This window comes from Aphanomyces astaci (assembly GCF_000520075.1).
Source record: "Aphanomyces astaci strain APO3 unplaced genomic scaffold supercont1.7, whole genome shotgun sequence".
In the NCBI taxonomy this organism is placed as follows: Eukaryota; Oomycota; class Saprolegniomycetes; order Saprolegniales; family Verrucalvaceae; genus Aphanomyces; species Aphanomyces astaci.
Genome location: NW_009798270.1, coordinates 60,641 through 88,482, shown reverse-complemented (window position 1 = coordinate 88,482; position 27,842 = coordinate 60,641). Strand labels below are relative to the sequence as shown.

The 27,842-nt window shown below is 48.1% G+C and overlaps 7 protein-coding genes across 9 annotated transcripts; 3 read left to right on the top strand and 4 right to left on the bottom strand.

Moving 5' to 3' along the window:
* The first annotated feature begins 195 nt into the window (after positions 1–195).
* On the top strand, positions 196–1,665 carry H257_03967 (hypothetical protein). Its single transcript, XM_009828295.1, has 6 exons — positions 196–461; positions 528–539; positions 606–682; positions 729–823; positions 1,170–1,217; positions 1,264–1,665. The coding sequence occupies exons 1-6, from the start codon at positions 216–218 to the stop codon at positions 1,515–1,517; spliced, it is 732 nt and encodes a 243-aa protein (XP_009826597.1). The 5' UTR covers positions 196–215; the 3' UTR covers positions 1,518–1,665.
* Positions 1,479–7,905, bottom strand: H257_03966 (hypothetical protein). The gene is made up of 7 exons (XM_009828294.1): positions 6,944–7,905; positions 5,927–6,877; positions 3,934–5,866; positions 3,701–3,866; positions 2,982–3,208; positions 2,409–2,474; positions 1,479–2,348 (listed from the first exon to the last, which is right to left on the bottom strand). Exons 1-7 carry the CDS (start codon positions 7,864–7,866, stop codon positions 1,611–1,613), a joined length of 5,004 nt encoding a protein of 1,667 aa, XP_009826596.1. The 5' UTR covers positions 7,867–7,905; the 3' UTR covers positions 1,479–1,610.
* A 500-nt stretch (positions 7,906–8,405) lies between these two features.
* H257_03965 (hypothetical protein) lies at positions 8,406–8,797 on the bottom strand. Its single transcript, XM_009828293.1, has one exon. It carries the CDS (start codon positions 8,780–8,782, stop codon positions 8,528–8,530), a length of 255 nt encoding a protein of 84 aa, XP_009826595.1. The 5' UTR covers positions 8,783–8,797; the 3' UTR covers positions 8,406–8,527.
* Positions 8,798–9,629: 832 nt separating this feature from the next.
* Positions 9,630–13,097, top strand: H257_03964 (hypothetical protein). Its single transcript, XM_009828292.1, has 10 exons — positions 9,630–10,004; positions 10,054–10,152; positions 10,224–10,256; positions 10,389–10,472; positions 10,711–10,971; positions 11,681–11,994; positions 12,045–12,081; positions 12,225–12,357; positions 12,464–12,564; positions 12,627–13,097. The coding sequence occupies exons 1-10, from the start codon at positions 9,645–9,647 to the stop codon at positions 12,828–12,830; spliced, it is 1,626 nt and encodes a 541-aa protein (XP_009826594.1). The 5' UTR covers positions 9,630–9,644; the 3' UTR covers positions 12,831–13,097.
* A 530-nt stretch (positions 13,098–13,627) lies between these two features.
* On the bottom strand, positions 13,628–20,697 carry H257_03963. 2 transcript variants are annotated; one of them, XM_009828290.1, is made up of 4 exons: positions 18,811–20,697; positions 16,509–17,699; positions 15,008–15,508; positions 13,628–14,265 (listed from the first exon to the last, which is right to left on the bottom strand). In XM_009828290.1, exons 1-4 carry the CDS (start codon positions 20,632–20,634, stop codon positions 13,717–13,719), a joined length of 4,065 nt encoding a protein of 1,354 aa, XP_009826592.1. In that variant the 5' UTR covers positions 20,635–20,697; the 3' UTR covers positions 13,628–13,716. The 2 variants fall into 2 exon arrangements, with proteins under 2 accessions (XP_009826592.1, XP_009826593.1); XM_009828291.1 differs by lacking the exon at positions 13,628–14,265 and having other exon boundaries at positions 14,882–15,508.
* An 829-nt stretch (positions 20,698–21,526) lies between these two features.
* H257_03962 lies at positions 21,527–25,549 on the top strand. Of its 2 annotated transcripts, none has more exons than XM_009828288.1 (11): positions 21,527–21,619; positions 21,671–21,784; positions 21,842–21,963; positions 22,014–22,217; positions 22,277–22,360; positions 22,743–22,991; positions 23,039–23,274; positions 23,375–23,455; positions 23,748–23,884; positions 23,945–24,171; positions 24,493–24,697. In XM_009828288.1, the coding sequence occupies exons 1-11, from the start codon at positions 21,550–21,552 to the stop codon at positions 24,664–24,666; spliced, it is 1,698 nt and encodes a 565-aa protein (XP_009826590.1). In that variant the 5' UTR covers positions 21,527–21,549; the 3' UTR covers positions 24,667–24,697. The 2 variants fall into 2 exon arrangements, with proteins under 2 accessions (XP_009826590.1, XP_009826591.1); XM_009828289.1 differs by lacking the exon at positions 24,493–24,697 and adding an exon at positions 25,361–25,549 and having other exon boundaries at positions 21,530–21,619.
* Positions 25,550–25,931: 382 nt separating this feature from the next.
* H257_03961 (hypothetical protein) lies at positions 25,932–26,591 on the bottom strand. Its single transcript, XM_009828287.1, has one exon. It carries the CDS (start codon positions 26,552–26,554, stop codon positions 25,982–25,984), a length of 573 nt encoding a protein of 190 aa, XP_009826589.1. The 5' UTR covers positions 26,555–26,591; the 3' UTR covers positions 25,932–25,981.
* Positions 26,592–27,842: the final 1,251 nt, after the last annotated feature.

Here is a 27,842-nt window from a genome sequence, read left to right as displayed (position 1 = left end):
ATGTGCCGTCATGAAACGCCGGTTACGAGCCGTTACACCAAGTTGTGGTACAGTTGTATGCAACAGATTTGAGTAGTGGTTTCGAAGGGGGGCTGACTTTTCAATGCCAACAAACACTCGAGCTATGGATGTCGATCGGATTGTCGGTTACTTTTTGTAACCGCTTGAAGTACTTTCACACCAGTTACGCGTTGGATTCTACTGACGTCGACAGGATGATGAAACAGATCAAGTTGTCGGCGTTGATCGATCGGTCCAAGGATTTGACGAAGAAGCGACCGAGTCGAGCGAAACGAACCCTGACGTGGTGGAAGGAGCATTATGGCAAGTCGTTGGGCGACGCTACCACCAACGCGACGACGACCGTGGACAGTGTGTACCGCGCCATTGTCGACAACGACACGCAAGCGCTGGACCGCTTGGTGTCGGAGCACCCGATGCTCGCATTTACGAAGCTATTTGTACGTGGATTCTATCTTCCATACTTGCCCGTTTAAATCATGCCAATCTCGTTTGAAATCGTGTAGGGCCCCGGAAAAGTAAACACCACAAAACAACCCCACCCCTATGGACACGATCGATCCGACGCAAACTTGGACATGTAGAGAACGGCATTGTATGTAGCGAGTATGTTGGGCAAGGTCGAGTGTGTCCGCGTGCTGATTGCCCACGGAGCGGACAAGTACATTGTCTGTACATGAGATACAGTATCATCATCGTGTTGATAGACACTTGGCGTGCGACGGGTACCCCCCCGTCCAAGTCGCGGGTCTGTGCACGCCCGACCCCGTCCCAGCTATGCGGATCAAGTACCTCTTGGGCGGTAATAGTTTACTCCGGAGTATAATTGTCTTCCGTCTGTCAGTTTTCAATTCATACCAAGTGCTCGACCAACTACATATTAATACATACTAGTACTGTCTGTATATATAACAAACATACTGAATGTGGATTCTGTACAAATTTCCAGATCGAATCACGAATCGACGCTATTGGCTAATCTAATTTTGAGTGGATTTGATTGGCTCATACATAAAGAACAAGTATATTCAGCCAATCAGAACTCCCAGGGTGATTTAAGATTGATTCCAAAACCTCGCGAATTTTTGGAGGATGTGTATATAGCGAATTCACAATATATAAATATATTATATACATCCTGTATGTAGCCTTTTCGACGCCTCAAGTGCTGCTTCGACGCAAAGCCTGCCTTCCTGGTACATACATATAGCATGTTGTGTCGTCGTTGTGATGAGCCGTCAGGATCGAAGCGATGCCGCGTGGAAATCCACTTTAGCGAACCCATTTGGGACTTTGTCCAAGATGACATCCAAGTCGACGGATGCCAAGTTACTTCGCTTTCCATGTACCGCGCCGACTTTTTTGTGGCGATGGTCGACATCACGGCCGAGGACGACGACGCTAAGCGCCCAACGGTGCAGATTCCCGCGAAAGTTGCGCGTCGGCAGCACACGAATCGCCTCAACGACGCCTCGCCCGTGTTGTATTTGAGCTAACGTTAACGTGAGGAATAGGTGTCGAGATATGTAATAACGGTATAACTACAAGTAGTTCTTTCCCATGTAGTTAGTTGATTTGTCTAGTAGACGTTATTGCTGGTTACATTCGCTGGGCATGCCGTCGCTACCACCACCACCACCACTACTACTGGTGGTGGTGGTGATGTCGACCGCCGGGGTGTTCTCTTTGTCGTTGTCGTCCACGGCAAGTGCCTTTGATGGCCCGAGGAACGATTTCGTCAGCGACGACGGCGACGGCAATTGTGGTGACTGGTACTTGGGTTGTTCGATTTCAGACAGACTTGTCCGGGCTCGAGGTAGAGGCGGCGACGCGATGCCCTTGCCGGTGGACGACATGAGTCGCTTGGTTTGTTTGAGTTCGAGGTGCAGCTCCAAGTTTTCTTTTTCCAAGTACCGCAAGTCGGCGTGGAATTTCTCGTGCAGGTCTTCATTCGCGACCTGCCATTCCTGTTGCTTGGACGCGGCGTCGTCTTCACATCGCTTGAGCTGCACGTCCTTGTCACGAACCAGTTGCTGTAGCTCAGCCACTTGCTGTGCAAGTTGGTCGCGAAGTTGAGTGAGGCTTTGAATGTTGTCTTGGTGTCCGCGCAGTTGCTGGCTCTGGCTTTGCACGAGGCGTTCCAAGTCGGCGACGTGGCGGCGAAGGTCGTCGATTTCGGTGGACGAGGTGCCGTGGACTCGGATTTGGTTCTCCAACGTGTCAATGTGGCCTTCGTACTGAACGATAGCGTTTTGCAGCGACGCGACTTCACTGGTTTTGATTTGAAATTCATTTTGCGTCGTGTGCAACTTTAGCTTGACCTCGGCCTACCCCCCAAATAACATAGGTGTTTGAGTCATGAACTTGCGTACATTCAACGGACGTACCAACTTTGCATCCGCCACCTTTCGCTCGGTTTGTTCGTATCGCCAGCGTTCTTCCATCAACGCCATCTAATAGTGTTGAGTTTATCTCGCAACTGGAGCGAGATGGAGAAAGGAATCGACGACACAATTAGAATCGGCACACGAATTGAGCCAATCAGATTGTAGGAAATCATGATCAATAACTAATTAGTGTATGAATTTAATTAGTGTAATTGTTTGTTCGTATCTTCCATCAACGCCATCCAATCGTGTTGAGTTTATCTCTCAACTGGAGCGAGATGGAGAAATGAATCGACGACACTATGCACAGTAGAATCGGCAGATGAATTGAGCCAATCAGATTGTAGGAAATCATGATCAATAACTAATTAGTGTATGACTTTAATTAGTGTAATTCGCAGCCCCCCCACAGGACAAAATTCTTTCCATATACAAAATTCTGTACAAAGAATATCGATCGATAGAATTGGCCAATCAGTACAAAAGTCCAAATTTGGGGTAAAAGACAGACAATACACCGGTGGAGTGAGTAGCGTATATACGACGACATGAGATTGAACGAGCTTGCCGTACCCCGTCGTCGTTGCGTGACGCTTGCAATTGCTGCTGAAGGGCAGCCACCTCGTCGGTTTTCTTTTTGATGTTGAGCTTGAGCTTCTCAAACACTTCCAAATGCCCCTTGGTCATCTTCACGAGTTCGAGCTTGTTGATTCGGTCGCGCTGGACGCCCAATCGATCCGTGAGCGTCGCTTTTTCCATGTCCCATTGCCGCTGGAGCATTCGCACGTGGTCGTGCTGGTCTACAAGCAAACCAACAACCATGAATATTGTCAAATCGATTCGAAACTGGCAGAATGTCTTTAGCGAATGAATGAAAGAACAGCCTGAGCCAATCAAATCATGTCATGTAGAATTTCTGCCAATCCAAAGTTTCATTCGGCCCAGGTAAAACCAGAAATATATACTAATACGTGTATAGTGTGTACAGGATATAGATTGAGTATTCGAATGCTAGTTGGCGACAGTCCATACTTGGATGAATGAATGCACAATAGGAGGAACATCGAGAGAATATATATTTGTGTGTAGTATTGTCGATTTGATACAAATTTGGGGAGGGGATCGCGCGGACCAAACCGATCCACAATCGATCTGATTGGTTAAATTTCATTGAGAAGGTTTTGATTGGCTAATAATTTTGAGCTCTTTTGAAGTACCCAATCAAATCAATTTAAATTCCAACGAGAAACCACACCACAACACGAAATTTCACTCGAAAGCACAATACGTACTTTGAACGTTGCAAAGCGCTGCTTTTTCCAATTCGTCAATCTTGTCGTACAGTGCTTCCTTTTCTTCGAGCTGCGCGTCCAGTTCGTTTTGGAGCGTGCCGAGTTGGGCATTCAGTGACCGCACTTCGTCGGGTGACGTCGCACCCCCGTTCGAGTTGCGTTCCTCCTATCCATTATTCAAACCCCAGTAAATCATCATCGTCATGTCTCCTCCACTATTACTGTACTCGTACCATGTCGTGGATCTTGAGTTCCAGAGCTTGGATTTGACCAGCCAACGCAGCCACTTCGGCGTCGCGCGATGCCACGATCGAGTCGACCTTTTCACGCCACATGGCGTTCGACTCATCGACACCCACACGCAACTCTTTGTTGACCAGTCCCATGCGCTTTGCCTCATCTGCTAACGCCTTGGTTCGCTCGGCAACGACATCGTCCAGACCGGCTTGGGTTTGAGCATTCGTCAGTTCCGCGGTCTGCAATTCTTCTTGCAGTTGAACGATCTGGCCGTCCTTGTCAGCGAGGCTTTCAAGCAACGCGCCGACCTTTGCCTCTACCGTGGCGCAGTGTGCGTTCGTAGACTGCAGCGACTCTTGCAACATTTCGTTCTTGCTTTGCATGGTCTGGAGGGCGAGTTCGAGGGCGGAGTGCGCATCCTGCAGTTCTTGCACTTGGACGACCTTGTTTTGATGCGAAACAGTTTGCGCTTCGAGTTGGGCCTTTAGCGTCGACACGTCACCCTTCAAGTTGGCTACGATGTCTTCGAGGGTCGCTGCCGCCTCCGCGTGCTTGTCAGCACTGGCTTGTAACTCGTTGTTCAACGTCGCCATATTGGCCAAACGATCTTCGAGTGCTGGTATGTCGGCCAGATTTGCGACGGCCGCTTGACTCGCTTCGATCTCGACGACAAGGCCCGCGATCTTTTCTTGCTTTTGCAGCAATTCAATGTTCGCGTTGATGACTTGATCTTGCAGGTCCTCGACTTGTTTTCGAAGGACTTCTCGCTCTTCGCCATGAGATTGCTCCAACTTGGCCATGTCTACCTCGAGCGATTGGTAGCTTTCGTTGAGCTTGACTTTGTGCTCGTCGACCACACTTGCCAATTCCAACGTCATCGCTTCCACTTGCTTGGACAGTTCCTCCGTGCGTTCTAGCAACGACGTCCGCTCCGCGTTCAACTTGGTGACTTCGACTCGCAACGTTTCGCCTTGTTGGGTCAGTTTACGGTTAGCCGTGGTCAATCTGTCGATGGTTTCGTTCGAGATAACTTGGGCTTGGTCGTGGTCGGCGACCACTTGAGCGAGCGTCACGCTGGTCGTTTGGGCTTGCTCGTGCAACTGCCTTGTCTTGGCCACTTCTGCATGTTCAAGGTCTCGCCCAAGCTGCGTTTTCGCTGCAAGCGCGTCGTCGGCAATCCGTTCGAGGCGGCGCAGTTCCTCTTGATGGAGGGCATTGCAACGTTCCAGTTCTTCAAGGCGGACCGACGCGCTTTCGCCCGACGCCACTTGCTGCATCAGGTCGCCAAGCCGCTCTGCCTGCTGTGCAATCGTAGCTTGAAGCTGCCCGATTTCGGCGTGCGCTGCTTCCTTGTCGAGTTGGAGCGCACTGCGTTGACTGGCTATGGCTTCCAGCTCACACTTCACACTTTGCACTTCGGTTTCAAACTTCAGCGTCGCTTGCTCAAACTCGGTCAACAAGTCGCGGTTCGCGGCCTTGTACGTGGCAATCTCGGCGTCCTTGGCAGTTCGGAGCTCGGCCAGGAGCTGAGTCGCATGGTCGTCGTCCGTCGCAGTAGTTTGCACGATACAACCGTCCAGTAGCGTTTTCGCATGATCTGCCGCCGCTTGTTCCAACGCTTCCACGGCCGCCTTGCTCTCGGCCAATGCGCTTTCGTGGGTCACCGATTCCTCTCGGAGGCGCTGGTTCTCTGCTTGGAGAGCCGACGCGGCGGCCACTTGCATCGACTTGGCTTCTTCGTTGGTTCTCAAACGACCCAGTTCTTGTTCCAAGTCGGCGATCTTTGCCGCCCACGACATGACTTCCTTGGCATGTTGTTCCGCTTGAGCTTGAAGCATTGCCTCGACCTTCTCCGTTATGACGAGGTCGTCCAGCGCTTCGTTGTTTGCGGCACCAATGTTGCTGGATACTTCGAGTGCGGCTTCGTAGCTACGAATCCCCAGATTCATCCGCTACTCCAAGACACACACAATCAAAAGAACATCGTACCGATCGCACTTTTCTTGCAGAGCTACCAGCGCGAGTTCAGCGTCGTGCGCTTTGTTCAATTGATCGGCTAATTGCACTTGCACTTGGCAATGCTGGGTTTCCAGCAGCATGTTTTGCTCCATGGCTTCACTGGCACTGGTTTCGCTTTCTTCGAGCAACTGGTCGAATGCTTCAACCTTTTGAGTGAGTTCTGCTTGCTTGCATTGGGCTTGCTGCACCTCCGCGCGCGCCTGCTCCAGGTCGCTTTCAAGCGCCGACCGGTCGGCGTCTGCTTGGTGCAGCAGCGTCTCCAGTTGCTTGAGCTTGTCCTCGTGGTTGCAACATGCAGCACATTCAGACGACTGCAGTTGACGAATCATGCGGTCCTTCGCGTCAAGTTGACTCTTCAAGTGCGTCACGAGGTGGTGGTGATCGGCGTCGTCGTCGTCAGTGGTGGTGGATGCTTGTTCGTCCGAGAGCCGCCGCGCCTTTCGCTGCTTTTTCGCGACTTGAGACGAGGTCTGCAATTCGTGCAGAATCACTTGCTCCAAGCTCGTGGACGAACGCTGTTGGAGCGAGTGCAGCACGTCCCCAGGGCCCCACGTTTCGCGGGTCCGCTTTGGCTTTGGCTTGGCGTTAGGGGGGGCGTTGATTGTCGCCGATGTGGCCATTAAACCCAAGAGCCGTTGGATCTTGGCTTCGTGGAGCGACTTGACTTCGGACAAGGCGTCGTTCTCGGCCTTGAGCGCATGCACGACGGGGTTGTTGTCCACTTGGTGGCGCAAGTCGACCACTTCGCGCTTCAAGCGCTGCAATTGGGCTTGGTCGTCCAAGACTTCGTTTACGCTCGCGCTGAGTTGAATGTTCTTGGCACGCGCGGCAAACTGAAGTGTGCTTTTCGATTCTTCTAAATGGCGGTCGGACGGAGTCACGCAGCAAATGATGAGGGTTCGTGTACTTCCCGCCAGCGAACTACAACCAGACATAGATACATGTGTGTTGTTAGCCGCGCTGTCAGAACCAACGAAAGTTACTTGCCTTTGCAACAACCGAGTCAATTTGCTGTCGCGGAACGGCGCGTTTTGAATGCTTTCCGCCCCCTGCGCCAGCGAATTGATGACTCGCGACAACGTTAGCAGCGACCGATTGATGTTGCTCGCTTCCCTCAAACGCATGCCCTCGGACGCTGTGTGGCGGACGCTTTCCGATCCCGCCAAATCCACCAAGTTGAGCACGCCCACGAGCACTCCTCCATGGGCGTCGTCCACAGAGCCGCGCGTGTTGGTTGGCGCCGACTTTTTCTTGCTTTCAATGACGATGCGGAAAATGCTGTGCGATCGGCTTGATCGCTCGTTCATGGTTGTTTGCCCAACCGTTCGTCGTTGTTCGCCTTGGTCGAGCAATCGAAATATAGCGTCATAGTCCGTGATAATTTCCTCTTGAGATTCCACGTAGATGCCTTTCTTGGGATCTTCGCGGATTTTCAAGCTGGTCTGGCACTTGTCCTTGTCGTCGCACAAGAGATCGCGGATGACTTCGTTGTAGATTTCGACGTACGACACTCGAATGAGGAAGTCTCGATCGGTGGATTGTTCGATATAGCTGAAGATGTGTTCGACGGCGAGGGGAAGGATGCCCAGTTCCGTGTGCACGTCGCCATGCATCGTGTGCGTCTTCCCCGACGACGTTTGCCCGTACGCAAAGATCGTGCCATTGATGCCCTTAAGTGTGGAGAGCACGATTCGCTTCGCAACTTCGTTGTAGATGGTACTGGTCGGCACGCTTTCCGAGAAGATGTGATCGTACTGAAACGCCGGTCCAGGGAGCGGCGTCCCGTAGCGGTCCGTGATGGAGATGGCGTTCATCGATGACACGCAGTGCAATATATGCGCGTCCTTGGCCTTCGTCTCCCTCTCATTCAAGGGACGGACTCGGATACACACGTCGATGTTCTCTTCCATCGTGGGCGGGATTGATGATTTGAGTATGCGAATATCCCGCCCAATTTTGAACAAGCCAATCAGCTGGGACAACTACTACTAGTAGTACTACTACCGAGTGATAGTAACTTTGCCGCGAACTGTCCAGCTGTATCAACATCAATACTAGTATTACTAGTAGCACTACTAGAAGTCAATAAGAATACTACACTACTTCGGTACTAACGTTATAGCGAACTTAACAGTCTACGCGTTCGTTAAAGTACGATACTTCAATATTAATATTCCCTCAAAATCCCAATCAACGGAAATATTATAATAATCCTCCTAACGTTACACTGCCCAGGTAACGAACGATTAACATGAGTTTGCCGGCGATGCTGACAATGTAACGTTTTACGAGTTCCTACGTGTGGCGTGCACATGTCGAAAGCAATGGAGTTCAGATCCCCGCCCGACCTCTTATCCGTCAGTGCCTTGATGCACTTCACAAGCATGAGTTTGATGCGGGCCTTGCGAATGAAACAATGCAGTAAGGACCTGCCCTTCGCAAGTTGGGCTAAATGCATGAGATGGTGTTTGGCATGTAGCCGCTCAAACAATACCGCATGAATGGAAAACAACAAAGATGGGCCGCAGAAGCAAAGATATTGAACAGCCTGAAATATAAGGAATACATCTATTACTCCAGAAGTCGGATGAATGCGTTGTCATGTGCTCCCTTAAGAAGCAATTGGCCTGGGTAGTTGATCACTCGTTTCCGCTTGGCTGCGCGTAGGGTGCCCATGAGTGCCTCAAACAGGTCTTGGCATCGTTCATCGTCAAATAGCACACCGAATGCAACACCAAACTTCTTCTCGCCGTCATCCCCAACGACTTCCGACCCAAGCCGCTTGATCTCCACCAACAGCTGAGCAACTTCCTTGTCCACTTCCATGATTGTCGTTCTAACTGTAACGTTCGTTATGTACCAACGGCCCGGCATTGGGCGCCGAATACCGGATATTTATCCGGTTGGTTTCGATATTACTACAGTAATACTGTAGAATGTAGCCCATTGCGCACAAAGGGATGCTCTAAGCTAAGGCTCGTAGTATCTCACCGTGTCGACTTCCATGGCCAAAACCAAGTCGATCTCCGACGGTAACGTTATCGAAAGTCAAGGGCATATTTACTCCATCGTCAGGTACATACTTGAGTGCGCCTCCAATCACACGGCGCGACTTTTGTCAAGGCCCTACAACATATTGAACCAGACGAGAGGTTTGGGATATCGGCGCATTCCGTCCTGCAATCCTCGCTTGGGGTGAATTCTATACGCTCAAGGCCGAGGTCGGTGTGTCTCGTGGCTGGGCTTTTTGGATGATAAAGCCATTGAATGGGCAACATTCCCTGGCGTCGCCTACATCTTGCGCATCTACATCTCGCCACACTTTGAAGCGTGTCAGTACAACCTCCACTCTATTGAGCCCCCAGGGCTAATCACGACAGTCTGTCGTGATTTATTGTGGTTGTTGATCATGCAGAAATGTTCCTTACATATTCGTCTTCAGGTTACCGTATCCGGACGCAGCAATGATAATACAAATTGATTGGCTAAAATGCATTTTATTCCGAAATGACTCTGCTTTGATTGGACATTTGAAGACGCTACATTTGACGCGCCTTTTTTTTGTGCAAGTATAAGACCAATAAGATTGGCTAAAATTCAATTGTATTCCATTAATACTGTGTTTTGATTGGACATGTCCATCACAGTTGCTGGTGGCAATCAATCTTGACTTCGACCTCTCGACGATATGGTGACGGTCGTGGACGTGGGCGAAATTCCTCTGCACGCAAAGCATGTCCCGACGAATGAGCTACCGAAGGACCACGCCGTCGGGCCGCTGGTGACCTTGCGCCACGCGAACGTCAACATCCTTGAGCTCCAGGAACGACTGCGGCTCCTTGAACAAACCATGGGCATTTGGGATCCCGCGAACCAAGTGGGCAACGTCCCCATCCGACGCGCTGGCCACGATGTGTGGGGCATCGACAAGATCATGCTTGTGTTCTGCGACGACTACATGAAGAACGTGTACGAGTTTCCGTGGCTCGCGACCTGGATCGACGTGTTGCAACCGCTGTTCGACTTGCTCAACGTTCCGCTGAATCGGGTAGTCTGTTGACCATACAACGCGATGGAGCCTCATTACATGTATGTAGGTGATGCGTTGTTTGCTGGCCCGTATGCCTGCCGATTCTGACATCCCAGTGCACAACGATACAGGGTTTTGGGTCGACAAGTGCCATCGCATTCACGTGGTAGGTACACAACACTCGAGAATATGACCCTAATCCCTCTACTAACCATCCTCCTGTATTTTTATTTGTAGCCTGTATTCACTGACCCGGCCGTGGAATTCCAAGTATGTACGCCCGTATCTTGCTAGAAATATATATATATTTATGTCCAAAAATATAAATAATATATATACATGCTAATATATATATATATATATATAAATATATATATTAGCATGTCCTAAACATCTTGTTAGGTTGGCCGAGACGAAACTTCCATGCTGGCGTACGATTTTGCAGAAGGCAACATCTACGAGTTAAACAATGCTTCCAAGCACAAAGTACGTATATATAATAAATGTATACGTTTGTGTATCTAGATTTATAAATGTATCGATTTATGTACATAGATATGAGTGTTTATTTTATATTTTTGCTAATATATCTATTCCAGGTACAAGTAGTTTTGTAGGTGAATTACTAATTTTAGTAGTGCATATATTTATGTATACATATAGAAATCTACTACGTTCATGCGCAGGTTTTTGAGTAGTAGTTTTACGACTTGTTGGTACATAGGTGCACAACTACTGGTCACACCCCCGTGTGCACCTGATCTTCGACTACGTCGACGCCGCGTACCCGCTAGCTTCGACCCCTCGAATCCATCTGACGCCAGACATGGTACTCCATCAGACGCGGCGCAGCGTGGACGTGTCGACGCTCCATGGCTCGCGCGTGCCGCCTTCATTTGTCGTCATCGGGGCTCAAAAGGCAGGCACAACCTCCTTGTACGACTACATCACCCAGCACGACCTGGCCATTCCTTCCATTCGCAAGGTATTTATCTATCCGGATACTTTGTACTATTGGGCTTTTCACCGAAATTTTTGGACTTTTGATTTTCATGTGTCGCCCCTCCATTGGATCAATTTTTTAAAAATTGTATTGTGAATTCGCAATAAATTACCAACATATAATTCGCGTGGTTTGTCGAATCAATATTGAATAATCACGCTCGAGTTCTGATTGGTTGAATATACTTGTCCTTTTTTTGTAAGAGCCAATCAAATCCACTCAAAATTGGATTTGCCAATAGCATCCATTCGATTAGTCGATGGGATCTGGGAATTTGTCAACTGAACGGGATTTGATTGGCTGAGGCGGTTCTTTAATCCTTGTTCTCGTAAGATATTCGATTCTGCTGAGCGCTCCAGTTTCGAATGGATTTGATCATATTGGGGATGATTGATATATTGGATTACCCCCCTCGTTTCAGCCACCATATATATATATATATATATACACTCGTATATATGTGATGGTTGTCCACATTATTCATCGAGTTTGAGTATTGGCTTTGTTGAATGAAGTATTGTCACCTCGTAACTAATATTATTTGTTGTACTACACGGAAGTGACGTTGATTGGTCGAGACGTAAGTGACGTTGATTGGTCGAGACGTGACTGCGTTTTTCCGACACCTGATTGGCTAAATTTTTGAGCCCGTACTTACGCTCTATACATAACACATTCATCTTGGAGATAGGAAACGCACTACTTGGACTGGCGGTGGGATGCGTCGCTTCCGCCTCTGGACGACCCGAACGGCGTGGCCAAGCACAAGGCCATGTACCTCCGCTACTTCCGTACCGACATCTTGCTGCCCAACCCGTCGATTCAAAGCGGGGAAGCCACGCCCAGCTATTTGCTTGGCGGGTCGATCGTCATTGACCGATTCAAGGCGTTGATGGACGACCAATGCAAGATCCTCGCGATTCTGCGAAACCCAGTCGACCGCGCGTTTTCGCACTACAATATGACTGCAGACACCCAGGGCAACCCCGAGCAGCTTCGAAACCGGTCTGTAATGCACGGATTCGTCATTCCGACGTCAACGCGATGTGTGATAGGGGGCATGCGGCGCTGGCAGGTCGATCGTTTGACGAGGTAACGTTCGTTACTCATGAGATATTTGTTTTGTCTAATTTAGTTTGCAATGATTTGGTATTATTCTACTCAATATTTCCTATGGCAGTTGGTTGAATGAACCCCCCAAAATTAGCAAAAAACACACATTAATATCCAATTAGATTGTCAAGGCGGAAATTGCCGAACTGGAAGCGCTGGGTATCCACCCAGACATGAGCTTTGACGCGTTCGACGACGTATTTTTGAAAAGCCGAGTGAACTTTACCCATGGCGGCCATTCGTTTGTTGGCCGTGGTACGATCGATATATATATATACACTGTCGTATCCTTGTATTATGTATTTATTCCTGATTGGCCAATATATATATATATGATTTATTAATGCTTTTTCTATTCTAGGGCTGTATGCGTTGCAGTTGGCAGGGTGGTATCAAGCGTTCCCGTCGAGTCGAATCCACGTCGTCAACATGGACGACATGAAGACCCCCACGGGGTTGCAGGTCCGTGCGATATATATATATATATCATGCAATACTATTTTATACATATATTTTCAACATAGAACGTGATGGACACTGTGTTTTCGTTCCTGGACCTTCCTCCATATGCAATTCAAGATACCAGCGCCAAGAACACTCGTGCGTACGCTGCTCCGTTGAATGCCGACACTCGGCAACGACTCGAAATGTTTTACGCCCCGTTCAATGCCAAGCTCAAGACGCTTCTCGAGGGTAGCAGCACCACGTCGTTCTCGTGGGCTGTATGACTTTTCTGTTGACGGAACGAGCCTATGTATGCCATACTACTGTATTGATCCTCTCTCAAGGTTTGATTGTTGTCCAGTAAACACACCAACAACAACATGAACCTATAAACAGTCGTCAGTGTGTGGGATTGCCCTCCAGTGTGATATTCCAAATGTTTTCCAAGCCACGGTACACTGATACGAATTCAAAAACAAAAATAGTGTTTGTCTACTACTATCAGTGGTACTGCGATATCCTCGTACTATAATATATATATATATATATATATATATATATACCAGCCCCGTATATGTACTAATAAAACTCTATCAAATTTAAAAAATAATAATATATTTTATTAACATCTAGTATAAAAGAATATTATTTATGAACAGAATTTTATACTTATGGCTGTTTCGAAACTAACGTTACAGTACAGTATATCGTTAATAGAAAGACCATGATCGCTGATCTTCAATTTGCACTGATTACTGATTCCAATTTTGGGCAAGAAATGCATGAAATATATTTACAAAACGGCAAAAACTGTCGAACTAACTACTCTTAATAGGAGTACGCTCGTTTAGTATGTTTACGGCTCAGAACCCACACAACATCCAAACGCCCATAGATTATACAACACATCCTCCACTCGCTACTACAACTACAGTACAACTATTATTTTTATGTTTATTCTACACTGGAGCGGCATCGAGAGAATGAATCGACTCACAACCTAATAAAGTAGACCACTGGACAACACTTTATATATCGATCGATAGATTTGGCAACGAAGCAGCACAAAAGTAGTCCAAACTTTGGGTAAAAAGGGCAATATACTAGTACTACTGTACGTATAGAGACAGTCATAACTAGTACTACTATATATATATAGTAGATATCGTGTTAGTATGTTTCCGTGGCCACTTGAATTAAATACTCGACGGGGAAGAACACCGTGAGCGGCTTTGGGTTGTCTGGTCGCGCGACCACAAATCGAAATCGGTTGAGGTCGTAGATGCCCGCCGAGACAAAGCACGCCGACAGACGGACGTCGACGCTCGCATTCGGCTGCACGTTCCAAAATGTATGGCGGGTGCAGCCGGCCCAAAACACGCGCGGACTCGACGGAGACGACGACGTCCGGACGCTCGGGTGTTCGTCGTCGGGCTCGAGCATCTCGAGGGTAAACGTGATCCCGGGCGAGTTTGGCGCCGCGTTGTTGCGAATGTGCAGCGTCACGTCCACGTTGGTAGCGGCGTTGCCAAGCACCACATGCCGGGGATACGACAGCGTCATGGTCAGCGGGCACACCGTGGACGAGTCCGGCGATCGGATCGGGACGTGCACGAGGTTGGATTGGCCTACGCACCGCCGCCGCGGGGTTGTTGTTTGCACGCCGGTACCCACCGCCCCCGTGCCTTCTTCCCACAGCACAATCAAATGCAAGTCCGTCTAATATATACATACAATACACACATTAGCATCGTAGAAGTCGCTCGTATCCCTTGTATATCTGTACTTGGACATATATATATATATATATATATAGCCCGACTTTTGGATTCATCACCAAACAACGTGTACAATTAATTCTATATATATATATATATATATATACTATGAAGCTTTTGGCTACTATTTTCTAAATAAATGTGTGCGATTCTCATAAACCTGGACGCGCAAAATTTCATGGATTTTTTCCATTCCACAGAAAGTACAACGTAAAACGAAGAAAAAATAATGTAGCCAATCAGTGACAAGCATTTTCAGATTTTGACCAATCGGAGCGAATCGTGGTCGGCATGATTCGATTGACTTTGTGAACAAACGGGTCCGACGCATTTTGGGACGGAAATTCGTACCAAATCAATTCAATGATATACATACTATTGTGCTTTCGAGTGAAATGTCGTGGTTTCTCGTTGGAATTTAAATCGATTTGATTGGCTTCCTCAGATGAGCTCAAAATTATTAACCAATCAAAACCCATTTCTCAATGAAATTCAACCAATCAGATCGATTGTGGATCGGTTTGGTTGGGGTGATTCGGTTGCACCCCCTCCCCAAATTTGTATCAAATCGACAATAGTACGGCAGCAACCATTCATCCTACAAACTCTTGTCATATCGGTCGATCAAATCCAGCGAGTTGTGTGTCTAGGGTGCTGAAAAGCAAAGTAAAACATGGGCGTACCTCGGGGGACACCAGGAGCGCCTCCCTCGACGTTGGCTTGACGCGCCCACTGTCGGTGATCTCGCCGTGGTTTTTGGTCGGCGGATGCAGATGGCCTTGGTTTTCACGACGGACGCTTTGAATGGACCGCAGCGCATGCGACTGCGACGACGTGGAGCCGCCAGTGGCCAGCGCTTTCGACTGTTTGAGTGCCGTTATCCTCGACGCAGCGTGGTCCAGACACAAAAACTCGGCACACGGAAACAACACTGGGCTAACTTCTCCGCCGAGACGGACCGTGTTGGCCACGTCGCCGTCGACCCGACGAGACACGCGAAAGTAAAGCGTACTCGACTCTTGCCATTGCAAGACACTAGCTGGCCGCGGCGGCACTAGCGATGACGGAGCGTCGGAAGAGTTCTGAAACGGCTGGATTTTCCACGACGAGCTCCACGATGTCACAGATGGAATCGTCATGGACGGAACAGGTTCCTTCGCGCTGTCTTTTCGGCCATTGTGAATCTACACTCGAAAATCAAGTACACGTACAAGGGCAGTATTGATTGATCAATTCTTTATTGCCTATATAATATATATATATATTGTCAAGTCGATTATTCGAAATTGGAGTGGGGTGGTGCTCAATCGAATGAGCAGAATCACCAAATAAATTGGGAGGAATCGATATACGACCAATCAAAACCCAGAGCACGAATCAAGTAGCCAATCAAATTCACTCTTCGACCAATTCAACATCGAATTAGTGTGTGGCTTAAATTAGTGTGATACCGGACGATCTTGCATACAAAAGTCAAAGAATCGATCGATAGATTTGGCAAAGAATCAGCACAAAAGTCAACCAAATTTTGGGTAAAAGAAAGACAATATATATATATATATATAAACGAGAGCAGACACACACTAAACTGGTACATTATCAAATAGCACATGAACGTCCAAGGGTATTAAAAAACCAATGAATGTAAAAATGAATTCGCTCCAACGTTTGCGTGGTTTTGTAATCAATATTGAATCACGCTGGAACTTTTGATTGGCTGAATAGACTTGTCCTTTCACTAATAGCCAATCGGATCCGCCATATCCAATAGCGTCGATTCGATTGGGAGATTCGATACGACGGGGTCTGGAAATTTGTACCGAGCCCATAACCATAGCCGAAATGCAATGAAAAATATTGATCAATTATCTATTGCCCATAATGAGCTTTTCTCGTCCAAATTTGCCAATTTGGGGGAATCAAGCAAAGCAGTACGATTGGACATAATTATTATGAAGGTTGCAATGATCTTTGTGATTGGCTAATAGTATACGAATGAATCTTCACAAAGATACTACTTAATATATATATATATATATGTCCGTGAACATAAACTAGAGCAGATAGATACTAAAAAGGAAACATCAAATATTCACATCAAGTATACAAAACCCAATGACAAAAAAGATGATGCAAATCATCCTCATTGTCCCCGTCATGCACCATATTGCATTTACGACGTACCGAGAGGGCGAGCACGTATTCAGTTATGTCATTGTAGCTTGGATGAATCGCATGAGACACTGTTAAGCCCTTGAGCACTTCAATGTCAAACTCCACAGGCACAACGCGCCGCGTCGAGTTGTTTGCGTTGGCGTATCGAAACAGAAACCGAACGTTTTGTGGGCCAAGTGTACGACTGCTGCAGTGAACTTTGAACGACTTGGACTCGTTTGGGTTGAGCGTGAGCGTCGGCAACGTTGTCACATGCCCCGACGCGCCAACCACGCGGGAGGTGACGACGGCGGCGTCGTCGTCGCCCCCGGCTGCTACTCCTTCGACCACATACAACCAACTAGAACACACCAAGGTCAGGTGGGACAGCGCGTACGAGCCCTTGTTGGCCACATGGAGGTCCAACGTCAGCACTTCCCCTTCCAAACACATGAGCGGCGTCGGCAGCGGATTTCCGTCCCGAGTGAACGACACGCCGAGCCAAGGCATGGCCGGTTGAATGTCGCACACAAGGGTAGTATTTGGGGCACGGGCGCGGGTGGCACGGCTCTCGAGCGAATCCTGCAGCAACATGCCCGGGAGGTCGAACGTGTGCTCGCCGTGGACGTGCGCATTCAACGCCCATCGCACGCCCTGGATCCGGACGACCCCGGCGTCGTGGGGCACCACACTCAGACGGACGACGGCTTCGGCGTGCGGCGGCAGCGAAATGTCTTGGCGATCCACTGTCACAACTGCTACCCCCATCTCGTCCTGTGACACGGGGAAATCGATCGACGTGGCACAACTACTGCTACCTTGCACCGAGCCAAACAGATGCAGCTGTTTTAACACGACTTCGACCGCTAGGGGATTCTTGACGGTAAACTCTACGTACACTGCCTCGCCGACCATGTACACGGGGGGGGGATCGGTCGCATGCTTGTGTTTTTTGCTTCCCCGAAGAGGCAGCGGCAATTGCAGCGCCGCCGCCGACGACACGGACAAGTCGAGCCACGACGATTGGGTGGACGTGGTAGCCAACTGCTCGATGCGTTCTTCTTTCATCAGCAAATACTCGAGCTGTTGCTTCCAATCTAGTTTGTCCCGCCCAGGTTGTGACGCTGCCACGTCATCAAGGGCCAACGCGTTCGCAGGGGCAAATACCACCACGGACGGGTCGTGGATCGCTGGGATGACCAGTGCTTTGATGAGCAGCACCTAGGTTGGATTATTATATATCGTACATCCATGTTGTGCTTTCGAGTGAAATTTCGTGTTGTGGTTTCTCGTTGGAATTTAAATCGATTTGATTGGCTACCTCAGATGAGCTCAAAATTATTAGCCAATCAAAACCCATTTCTCAATGAAATTCAACCAATCAGATCGATTGTGGATCGGTTTGGTTGGCGCGATTCGATTGCACCCCCTCCCCAAATTTGTATCAAATCGACAATATGTGATTTGAACTATTATATTGTTAATTCGATCCGAAATTGGAATTCAATCAAATGAGAAGAATGACCAAATCGGCAGAGAATCGATATACGACCAATCAAAACCCACAACACAAATCAACTAGCCAATCAAATCCACTCTTCGAATAATTCACCATCAAATTTGTGTGTGATTGAAATCAGTGTGATCTTTACAAAAGTCAGTACAAAGAATCGATCGATAGATTTGGCAAAGAATCAGCACAAAAGTCCAAATATTGGGTAAAAGGACAATACATATTTCCCAATTCTGCGCGACTCGTAAAACCAATCACAAATGTCGCCGCGACAATTGCATGGGTTTTCCCGATTCCAAGCACGACGGTAAAAGAGAAGAAAGAATAATATAGCCAATCAGGGACAACCATTTTCAGATTGACCAATCGGAGCGAGTCGTGATCGGTTTGTTTGGTCGGCGGGATTCGATTGAACAAAGGGGTCGGGAAATTCATAGTTTCCAAATCAATAATACATATAAAAAATTACAACAACATTCGAAACCGATTTTCTAATATATATATATATAGTGGTATATTCGATACGAATTTCCAGACCCCGTCATCGAATCGAATATCTCGCCGCCGAATCGAATCACGAATCGACGCTATTGGCGAATCCAAGTTTTTGAGTGGATTTGATTGGATCTTACACTATATTCAACCAATCAGAACTCCAGCGTGATTCAATATTGATTAGACAAACCACGCGAAGTTTGCAAGTTTATAGTGAATTCACAATATAACACCTATTTAAAATACACCAAACAGGCATATGAACCACAAAGCCATAATGTTACACCTATAATAAACACACAAATACACACACGACGTACGTACCTTGGCACTTTGGCCGCCAGAGTCCATCACGTGAAAGTTCGAAATGCCCACGGCACTGTGGTCTTGCAAGTACTCGGATACGAGGTCGTAAAACTCGGCCAAGAGCGTCAGCTGCTGCCCTTTGGCATGCCGCCCCGACCCAATCCGTGTCAAGAGCAGCGCAATCGCTTGCTGGGGCAGGGCTAGGCCGACCAGCTGCTTCGCCAACGTGCCCGTGATGTGATCGTCCACGTGGTGCCACCGCGAGTTGGCGTACACGGCGCGCGCACAGCTGTAGCACCGTGCGGCGTGGGGTTCGTACCCCAGTAGCGAGTACACGTGTCCGGCCATGACCATCCGGAACCCATACTTGCGGAACTTGGGGTTCCGCGCCTGCAAATCGCAGTACGCCGCGCGTTCGAGAAACACGGCCGAGCAGATACCCAGCCCCGATAGCTTGGGGTCGGTGGCGCTTGAGCCCCGGATGAGCGCCGCCGACGCCGCGTCCATGTGCTCTGACAACATGTGGCTAAAGATCTCGCTCGATAGGATCGCCGTGCGGGCGGCGTGGCGTACAAGGGACAGCGTCGGGGATGCCACCTGCAGTCGGGCGTAGATGGCCGCCGTCGTGTCGAGCGCGTGGTGGATGTCGGCGGGCGGCCCCTTCATCATGTACAGGCAGAGCGCGATGGACTCGCTAGCGTGCGCGCAGTGCAGCAACGCCTTGTCATTCTTGTAGTCGTCCCGCACCAGCTTGTACATGTTGTACGCCAAGTCGTAGTCGCGGATGACAAATGCAATGTCCGCGAGAAGCCGCATGTTGGACTCGATGCTGTCAAACCGATACAAGTACACGCGGTTGAGGGTACCGGACGTTTCTTTGGGTTTGCGCCACCATGCTTTGAGCGCGTTTCGAACGCCTTTGCGGACGGCCGCCACGGTCTCGTTGAGCGACAACAGCTTGGCTTCCATCGCCGGCAAGACAAACTTGACCCCAAACTCCCACACCATTGTGCGCAGCGCCAACCGATCGTCGTCGGAGAGAAAGCACCCGTACGGAAGCGGCTGCTCCTCCTCCGACGGACGGAGGCCCCGGACGTACGGATGATGGCTCCAAACGTCGTTGGCGACGGGGGCCGAGAGCGAGTTGATCCGGACCACTCCCCCAGAATTCGGCGGCAGGTTCAAATTGCGGTAGATCGCGCCAGCGTCGATGGACGTGTGCTGCGTCTCCACCGCGTCGTGGAGGACGAGGTAGTACTTGGGCACGTTCGTGTCATACAGGCCGTCGTGGAAGACCGACGGGAGGTTGGCGGGAGCTCCCAATTGGTGAAACGTGCCGCGGGGGTCGGCCTCGGTGGACGACACGACCAACAACAACGCGTGCGGATGGTACATCATGCTCGTGTCGTCGCACTGGAAGCTCTCCATGACCTCGTGCTTGAACGCACTGTACCATGGCATGGGGTCTCCGCCAATCGAGCGCAAAAAGGGGGCAACGTCGTCCTCGGTCGTGACCGGGGCAAGGTCCAACGGCAGGACGGATCGCGCCATCAACGAAGACGCCGACGTCGCCACGACATGGTTCAGTTTCACGGCTGCTTCTTCCGAGGACGACGTTTTAAACTTGGACGCGCTAATGAAGCGCAGACGCAGCTCGGGCAACGTAATGTGGCCGTTGATTGTGCGAACGGGTGTGTCGGCGCGAGGAAACACTCCAAACGCGTTCAACAGTTGATCCACCGAGAGCCCCCCGTTCTTTCGGCATATTCGTTGGGCTTCGTCGGAAGCGTTCAAAAGGATGATAGGCGCATGTGCCGTGTGAATCCATTCCGAGAGCTCCATGTCGAATACAGCAGCGCAGGGAGGAAGCAGCGGCGGTGGGGTCCTCAGGGATTGTCGGCCAAATGGCGTTTTCAACAACATCTCACTCAACTTGGTGAGTAAATTGGAATCGTTCGTTCACAGTGAACAAGTCCCGTCAAAATATTGCAATATTGCACCAAGTATGTACCAAATACTATTCTGAAATATATTTCTGGCAATAACGTTAGAGTGATTTTGCAAATGGGGCAAATCAGCAATTTTCACAATAAGCAACTCCACGTGTCATTTGTGTGCTGCACACATTATCGTCGAATGGGAGAATAGAGAATACCCCCTTTATGAGGTCTACATCATGTTAGATCATGAAATGATGGGATGGCTTCGTTTGTGGTGCTGGGATTGCCAAAACCTCCGCATAGTATACAGTATAAGTGGAGTAGTACTCCATACTGTACCGCTCGCAAATGAGACATTTCTCCGTTAACAATACTGGAAATACGTTAGCAAGAGGTCAAAACCGTCTCAGCAGTTTTCTACTTGCATTTGTGCCGCATAATCAAATACAATTGAGAAGGTTTGGCAGTCCCTGACTGTGAACTACTGGGGGACGGCCAAACCTCCGCAAACACCCTCTTTGTACGGTTGTGAGTGTGTAACGTTAAAGGTTTGTCCAGTCAGAATTTCTGACTGTTCTGCCAAATACTGGAAATTTACAGTATTTGGCAGAACATTTCAGTACCGAAATGTCTCACTGGATCATTTCATTGGAATATTCCCATTATTTGCAAAATCACTATAACGTTACATTGGCAGTGAAACATTATTTCTCACTATTTTGAACCATCCTGGTCTGTTTTGAGCAGTTTCGGAGTCCAATCATTTGGCACGCAGACCAATCACATACTTCAATTTGGTCTTTATTGCCGCGCCATCATGAGTCCGACCGTCGTTGATGTCAAACACCTGGAGGCCAAAATCAAAGAAGACCCGAAGCATGCCAACGGTAGCCGAGCTGTCCTTCTTCCCATCTAAACTGACATGACAATCGATGTAGAGCTGTTGAAGATCATGGAATGCATGAAGGGTCACGACAAGGCCGCGGCGATTGCCGCCGTGCAGTCACTCCGTCGCTTGTTCCTGTACTTCGCTGAAAAAGGAGAGCTCAAAGGCATGTCCATCTTGATATCGTCCATTTTGCCTCTACTTACGATCTCCTACGTGACAGTGCCCTCCCATGTTGAAGATGCCGACCCCATATCTGCCTACAGCAAGTGGCTGTGGGAACACTACGTAGCATTCCTGTCTTCCGTGATTGCTTGGATCTCTGAGGACGACGAAGCCCTTCAGGTACGTTCCCTCCATCCACCATACATATGGTCGTGTTGACATGCTCTTAGGTGACGGCGCTGCGCACTGCGATGGAGATTGTGGCCCAACAAGGCACGTACAAAGGACTTCAGAGCGACACTGCGTTCGGCAACGAAACGTTCGTCCGTGTGGTCCGCCAGCTCGTGTCGGCGCCTGACGTGAAAACAAGCGAGGTCTTGAGCGTGTTCAAAGGCGAGTACTTGAACGCGTACACTGACGTGCAGTACTTTACGGTACACTGACAACCTCGTCCCCATCGACTATGGACGAACTAAGTACGTATACGACACAGTTGAGAAACCTCAGCCAACTGCTCGAGACGACGACCAAAGTCGGCCCCCGCATCATCAGCAACAGCCTCGCCCTTCTTGACTCGGTACATCATATATATATATATATTGTCGTTTTACTCAAAATTTGGACTACTTTTGTGCTGATTCGATATATATATTGTCGTTTTACTCAAAATTTGGACTACTTTTGTGCTGATTCGCAAATCCATCGATCGATTCTTTGTATATTTATACTGAGGTTTTGTATGTAAACAGGTGTCTGGAGGTGTTTAGAATCACACTAATTTCATGCACACACTAATTCAATGTTTGTGATGGTTTCTTGCAATCTGATTGGGCTAACTCCTTTTGTCGATGCTTCTGTACATTATTTGGCTGTGTCTCCAGCTTAGAATAATCACAACAATATCTCCCGGCGGAATCTTGTCTTCTTGTACCTAAGGATGTCGTGATGATGCTGTGTAGATCACCATCCCCACCTCGGACGACGACGTGATGCCGTTCCTCGTGGCGCCGCGCAAGAGTCCTGCCGTGGACGTTGCCGTGGACGACGACACGCCCGACGGTTCAACCAAGCGATCGATCTCCGACTCGTCCTCGAGCGGCCCCGATAAGAAGAAGGCCAAAACGGACCCGTCCCTGTACGACCTGCGCGAACACCAGCGCGTGTTCAGTGTGTGTTGGATTGCACTGCTCAAGCACAAGCTGTCGACGGTACCGAGTTCTATGGGGACGTCGCTCGTTCTAACACTCTATGACAGGACACGTACAAAGTGGTGCTGGCCAACCTACCCGACAAGATCATGCCGTTCCTGGCTGAGCCGCTGCTGCTCGCCGACTTTCTCACGGACTCGTATAACGTGGGCGGCATCACGAGCTTGCTTGCGCTCAACAGCTTGTTTGTGCTCATTCAGCAGTATAACTTTGACTACCCCGCGTTCTTTACCAAATTGTACCAGTTGCTCGCCGACGACACGCTCTTGCGGTCGAAATACAGGTATCTATTGTTCTTTTCAAAGTGGAAAACAATATATTAAAAATGGAAAAAGAAGCGAACGATTGTATTAATACCTACAAATGGTTTTTTTGTATGGTAGAAAACGCTTTTTCAAGCTCTTGGCCATGTTCTTGTCGTCGACCAACTTGCCCGCGTATCTCATCGCAGCCTTTGCCAAGCGGTAGGTCTTTCTTGCTAATAAATATTACTAGCTATGTCAATCTATATATATGTATATATATAGATTGACATAGCTAGTAGTACTTATATATATTCTTGGGTCGATATAATATCGACAATAAATATATATATATTTATTGATAGTATATTTCTTGGTGTTACCTATCGTGGTTCAACGTGTCAAAACCTGGTTGGTTTTGATAGTTATCGTTGATATGATTTATATTTCTAACATAGTGAACATTGCTTTTTTTATTGTTTGTTTTTTATATATATTTATAATATATGTGTAGGTTGTCGCGCCTGGCATTGACAGCCGAACCCGGTGCCATTCTATTCATTATTCCGTGCGTGTACAACTTGGTTCTTCGCCACAAGGAGTGTCTCCAGCTCATCCATCGCACGACGACGTTGTCTGTCGCTGACCGAGGTGCGAAGTATAATAGTAATATTAATTTCTTTACATATATTAAAATATATTTTTGCCCAGCGGCGGAAAAGCGCGAGATGCTGACAATGAAGAACCACATCGACGCCGCCGCCAAGGAAATCTCCAAGACGAGCACGCGCATCGAGCTCTCGGGCGGCCAGGATCCATTTGACAATGACACGAACGACCCGCTGGTGTGCCACGCGCTCAAGAGTTCGCTGTGGGAACTGTTCAGTCTCAAGCAGCACTACCATGCCGGCGTCGCAACCAAGGCCAAGATGTTTGAAGTACGATCTATATATATATATATATATATTTAGGGGATGCAGTATGTATTGAGAAATGGATGGATACGATATATTGTGGTATATTCGGTACTAATTTCCAGACGCCGTCGTCCAATCGAATGATCTCGCCGCTGAATAATCGAATCATGAATCGACGCTATTGGCTAATCCAAATTTGAGTGGATTTGATTGGCTGCTCTAATGACAAATATATTCAACCAATCAGAACTCAAACGTGATTCAATATTGATTCGACAAGCCATTCGAAAACTTTTGGAAGTTTAAAGCGAATATTCACAATATATATATGACCTTGTGTAGGAGAAATTGCGCTGTCAAATGATCGACTTGGCCGATGACGTGGACATTTCGTACGCGAGTTTGGTGGACGACGCGCTCAAGCGCCGAGAGAAGCAGCACGTCGCGCTGGCGTTTGAGCCGTGCGTGTCCGTGCTCACCCCCACCGACCCCATCGCTCAAATATTTGCCTTGTAAACTACTATATTTGAGTGTGGATATTTTCATATTATCTAGTTTCGTTCGAGTCCATACATACCGATAAGTAAACCCATGGAAGGATGCTGCATATACTAATGCTCGTCGGGTCCATCCTTGGATGGAATCTCGAATGGGAGTATAGTTCGAATAGTAGCAGTAGTAAGAAGCCGAGGTACTAGTTAGTCGTACTAGTACCTCGGCAACTTACTACTGCTAAATGAGACGACTAACTAGTTAGGTACTAGTTAGTCGTCTCATTGTCATCTTTGTCCGACGTCGTCACAGACCAGAGGCAGGGGGCGTCTTTGCATGCCAATGCGTAGACTAACTACACTGTGCATTCCAAGGCCAAGATGTTTGAAGTACGATCTATATATATATATATATATATATATATATTTAGGGGATGCAGTATGTATTGAGAAATGGATGGATACGATATATTGTGGTATATTCGGTACTAATTTCCAGACGCCGTCGTCCAATCGAATGATCTCGCCGCTGAATAATCGAATCATGAATCGACGCTATTGGCTAATCCAAATTTGAGTGGATTTGATTGGCTGCTCTAATGACAAATATATTCAACCAATCAGAACTCAAACGTGATTCAATATTGATTCGACAAGCCATTCGAAAACTTTTGGAAGTTTAAAGCGAATATTCACAATATATATATGACCTTGTGTAGGAGAAATTGCGCTGTCAAATGATCGACTTGGCCGATGACGTGGACATTTCGTACGCGAGTTTGGTGGACGACGCGCTCAAGCGCCGAGAGAAGCAGCACGTCGCGCTGGCGTTTGAGCCGTGCGTGTCCGTGCTCACCCCCACCGACCCCATCGCTCAAATATTTGCCTTGTAAACTACTATATTTGAGTGTGGATATTTTCATATTATCTAGTTTCGTTCGAGTCCATACATACCGATAAGTAAACCCATGGAAGGATGCTGCATATACTAATGCTCGTCGGGTCCATCCTTGGATGGAATCTCGAATGGGAGTATAGTTCGAATAGTAGCAGTAGTAAGAAGCCGAGGTACTAGTTAGTCGTACTAGTACCTCGGCAACTTACTACTGCTAAATGAGACGACTAACTAGTTAGGTACTAGTTAGTCGTCTCATTGTCATCTTTGTCCGACGTCGTCACAGACCAGAGGCAGGGGGCGTCTTTGCATGCCAATGCGTAGACTAACTACACTGTGCATTAAGTGCAAAGTTCAGTAGGCTTTCCTTCATGACACGAGACATGACTAACCAATGAGCGTCCTGCAACTAGACAAAAGGCTAGTATATGATTAGTTAGTACTACTACTTGATGCGCAAAATGATATGCACGCCGCTGTCGCTTTCGACGACGCCGCTCAGTTCGCCCACGCGCAGGGCGAACGACGCCTTCTCGAACGACGGCTGCATCTTTCCTCGAGTAAACTTGCCCAGGTCGCCACCCCGCTTGGCACTGCTACAGTCGCTTTCGGTGGTCGCGAGCTCCTGGAACTTGTCCCGCAACGCATTGGGAGCGTCGGGGTTCTTGCCAGCCAGGACGATTTGGTCGCGGAGGCCTTCCAACCGGGACCGTGCTACGTCTTTGCTCCGGGTGATCGGATCTTGCCTCCAAGAGGCAGGGCGCTTGCTCTCGACGTGCTTGACAAGCAAATGCAGCACTTGGACGTGCGTGTGTGGGCTGTGCTTCTTGTTGGCTTCACTGGTGCTGTCGTCACTAGATCGCTTGCGCTTGCTGGATTCCTTGGTCGGAATGTCTGCAAGCTTCCATGTCTTCTCTCCAGATGCCTTGTTCAAGTAGTAGCATTCTCCAGGACGACTCTTGCTGTCAATACGAGTCCACCCCGACGGCAACTTGATCTCTTTGTGCGACGACGACATCACAACGCCCCCAAATGGAAACCACCACAGAACCGCGATACACTGTACAACGACTAGTAATACTATTAATAATACTACCTTAACGTCGTGGTTTACTAGTGTACAGTATTTATACTACTGTAGGGGCTTTTTGGGCGAAACTAGTGGTAGAAAAACCATGATCTTTTCTTAAATTTGCACCAATTTACTCCAATTTTGGTAAAAAAATGCATGAAATATTGACAAAATGGCGACTGTCAGCAATAGAGGCTCCCTTTGTCATCAAAGCGTTCACTTACTTCACTCAAATAAGACGTATAACACACAAGGGCTTTAATGAAAGATTATATACTGTGCTGTGGTGAGTAGATGGTGGAGAACGATGTGTGTCGATCTATTGAGAAGTTCCTGCCTTGGGCAAGTCGCTTGATGAATTCATGAACCTTGGTCATCCAATAAAACGATGTGTTCAAGGTAATTATAGCCAATCAGTGAAGCCGAATCAGATTTTTTAGTAGATACTAGCACCTACTAACACATTTGGGTGTTGATTTCCATCAACACATTTTCCGCTCAAATTTAGAAGGCGACGGTGACCCTGGCTATTCATCACGTCAATACAACCCATTTCAAGTGTAGTCTGAAGAAATATTATTCGAAAGAGACATTCAAATTGCTTCAGTAATAAAGAAGTTACACTGTCCTACATACAGTATCCGATGCATCTTCCCAAAAGGCCCCTACAATAGTACTTCGAAGTACGAGTATTAAATACATACTTAGTATTACTATTTATACTACAGTACAGTATTAGCAGTTTGTGAGTTGCGGTTATCAATGGTCAATTCTCACGTGCGAGCAACATGGACGACACGGCAAGCCAGCCGCAGTTTGCGAGCGAGTGGATGAAATACAGCGACCTTGAAGCGCATGCAAGATGCTGCGCCGGATTAATCGATATCGTGATGATGGCGAAGAAGTGGAGCTGCAAGGATGTAACCTAAAGTCCAACTTAAGGTGCTCGATGCATTTTAGGTGCACGAAAAGTACCCAATCAATTCCTCAAAAGGCTTAAAAAGTGGACACCTTACAGTTAAATTGGACTGCGTGTTTTAAGCTATTTTTGAAATGATCATGAATTATAACATGAAATTTATCAATTATATATCTCAGGAATAGACCTCGATTATGGCTTACTATAACATATGGAAGAATTATAATCCAACGCCGAAGACTTGAGTTATAACTACTGGTGTTCTTACCGTGAACAGATGTGGTCACGAGAATACTACAAGGGTAAAGAGGTGAC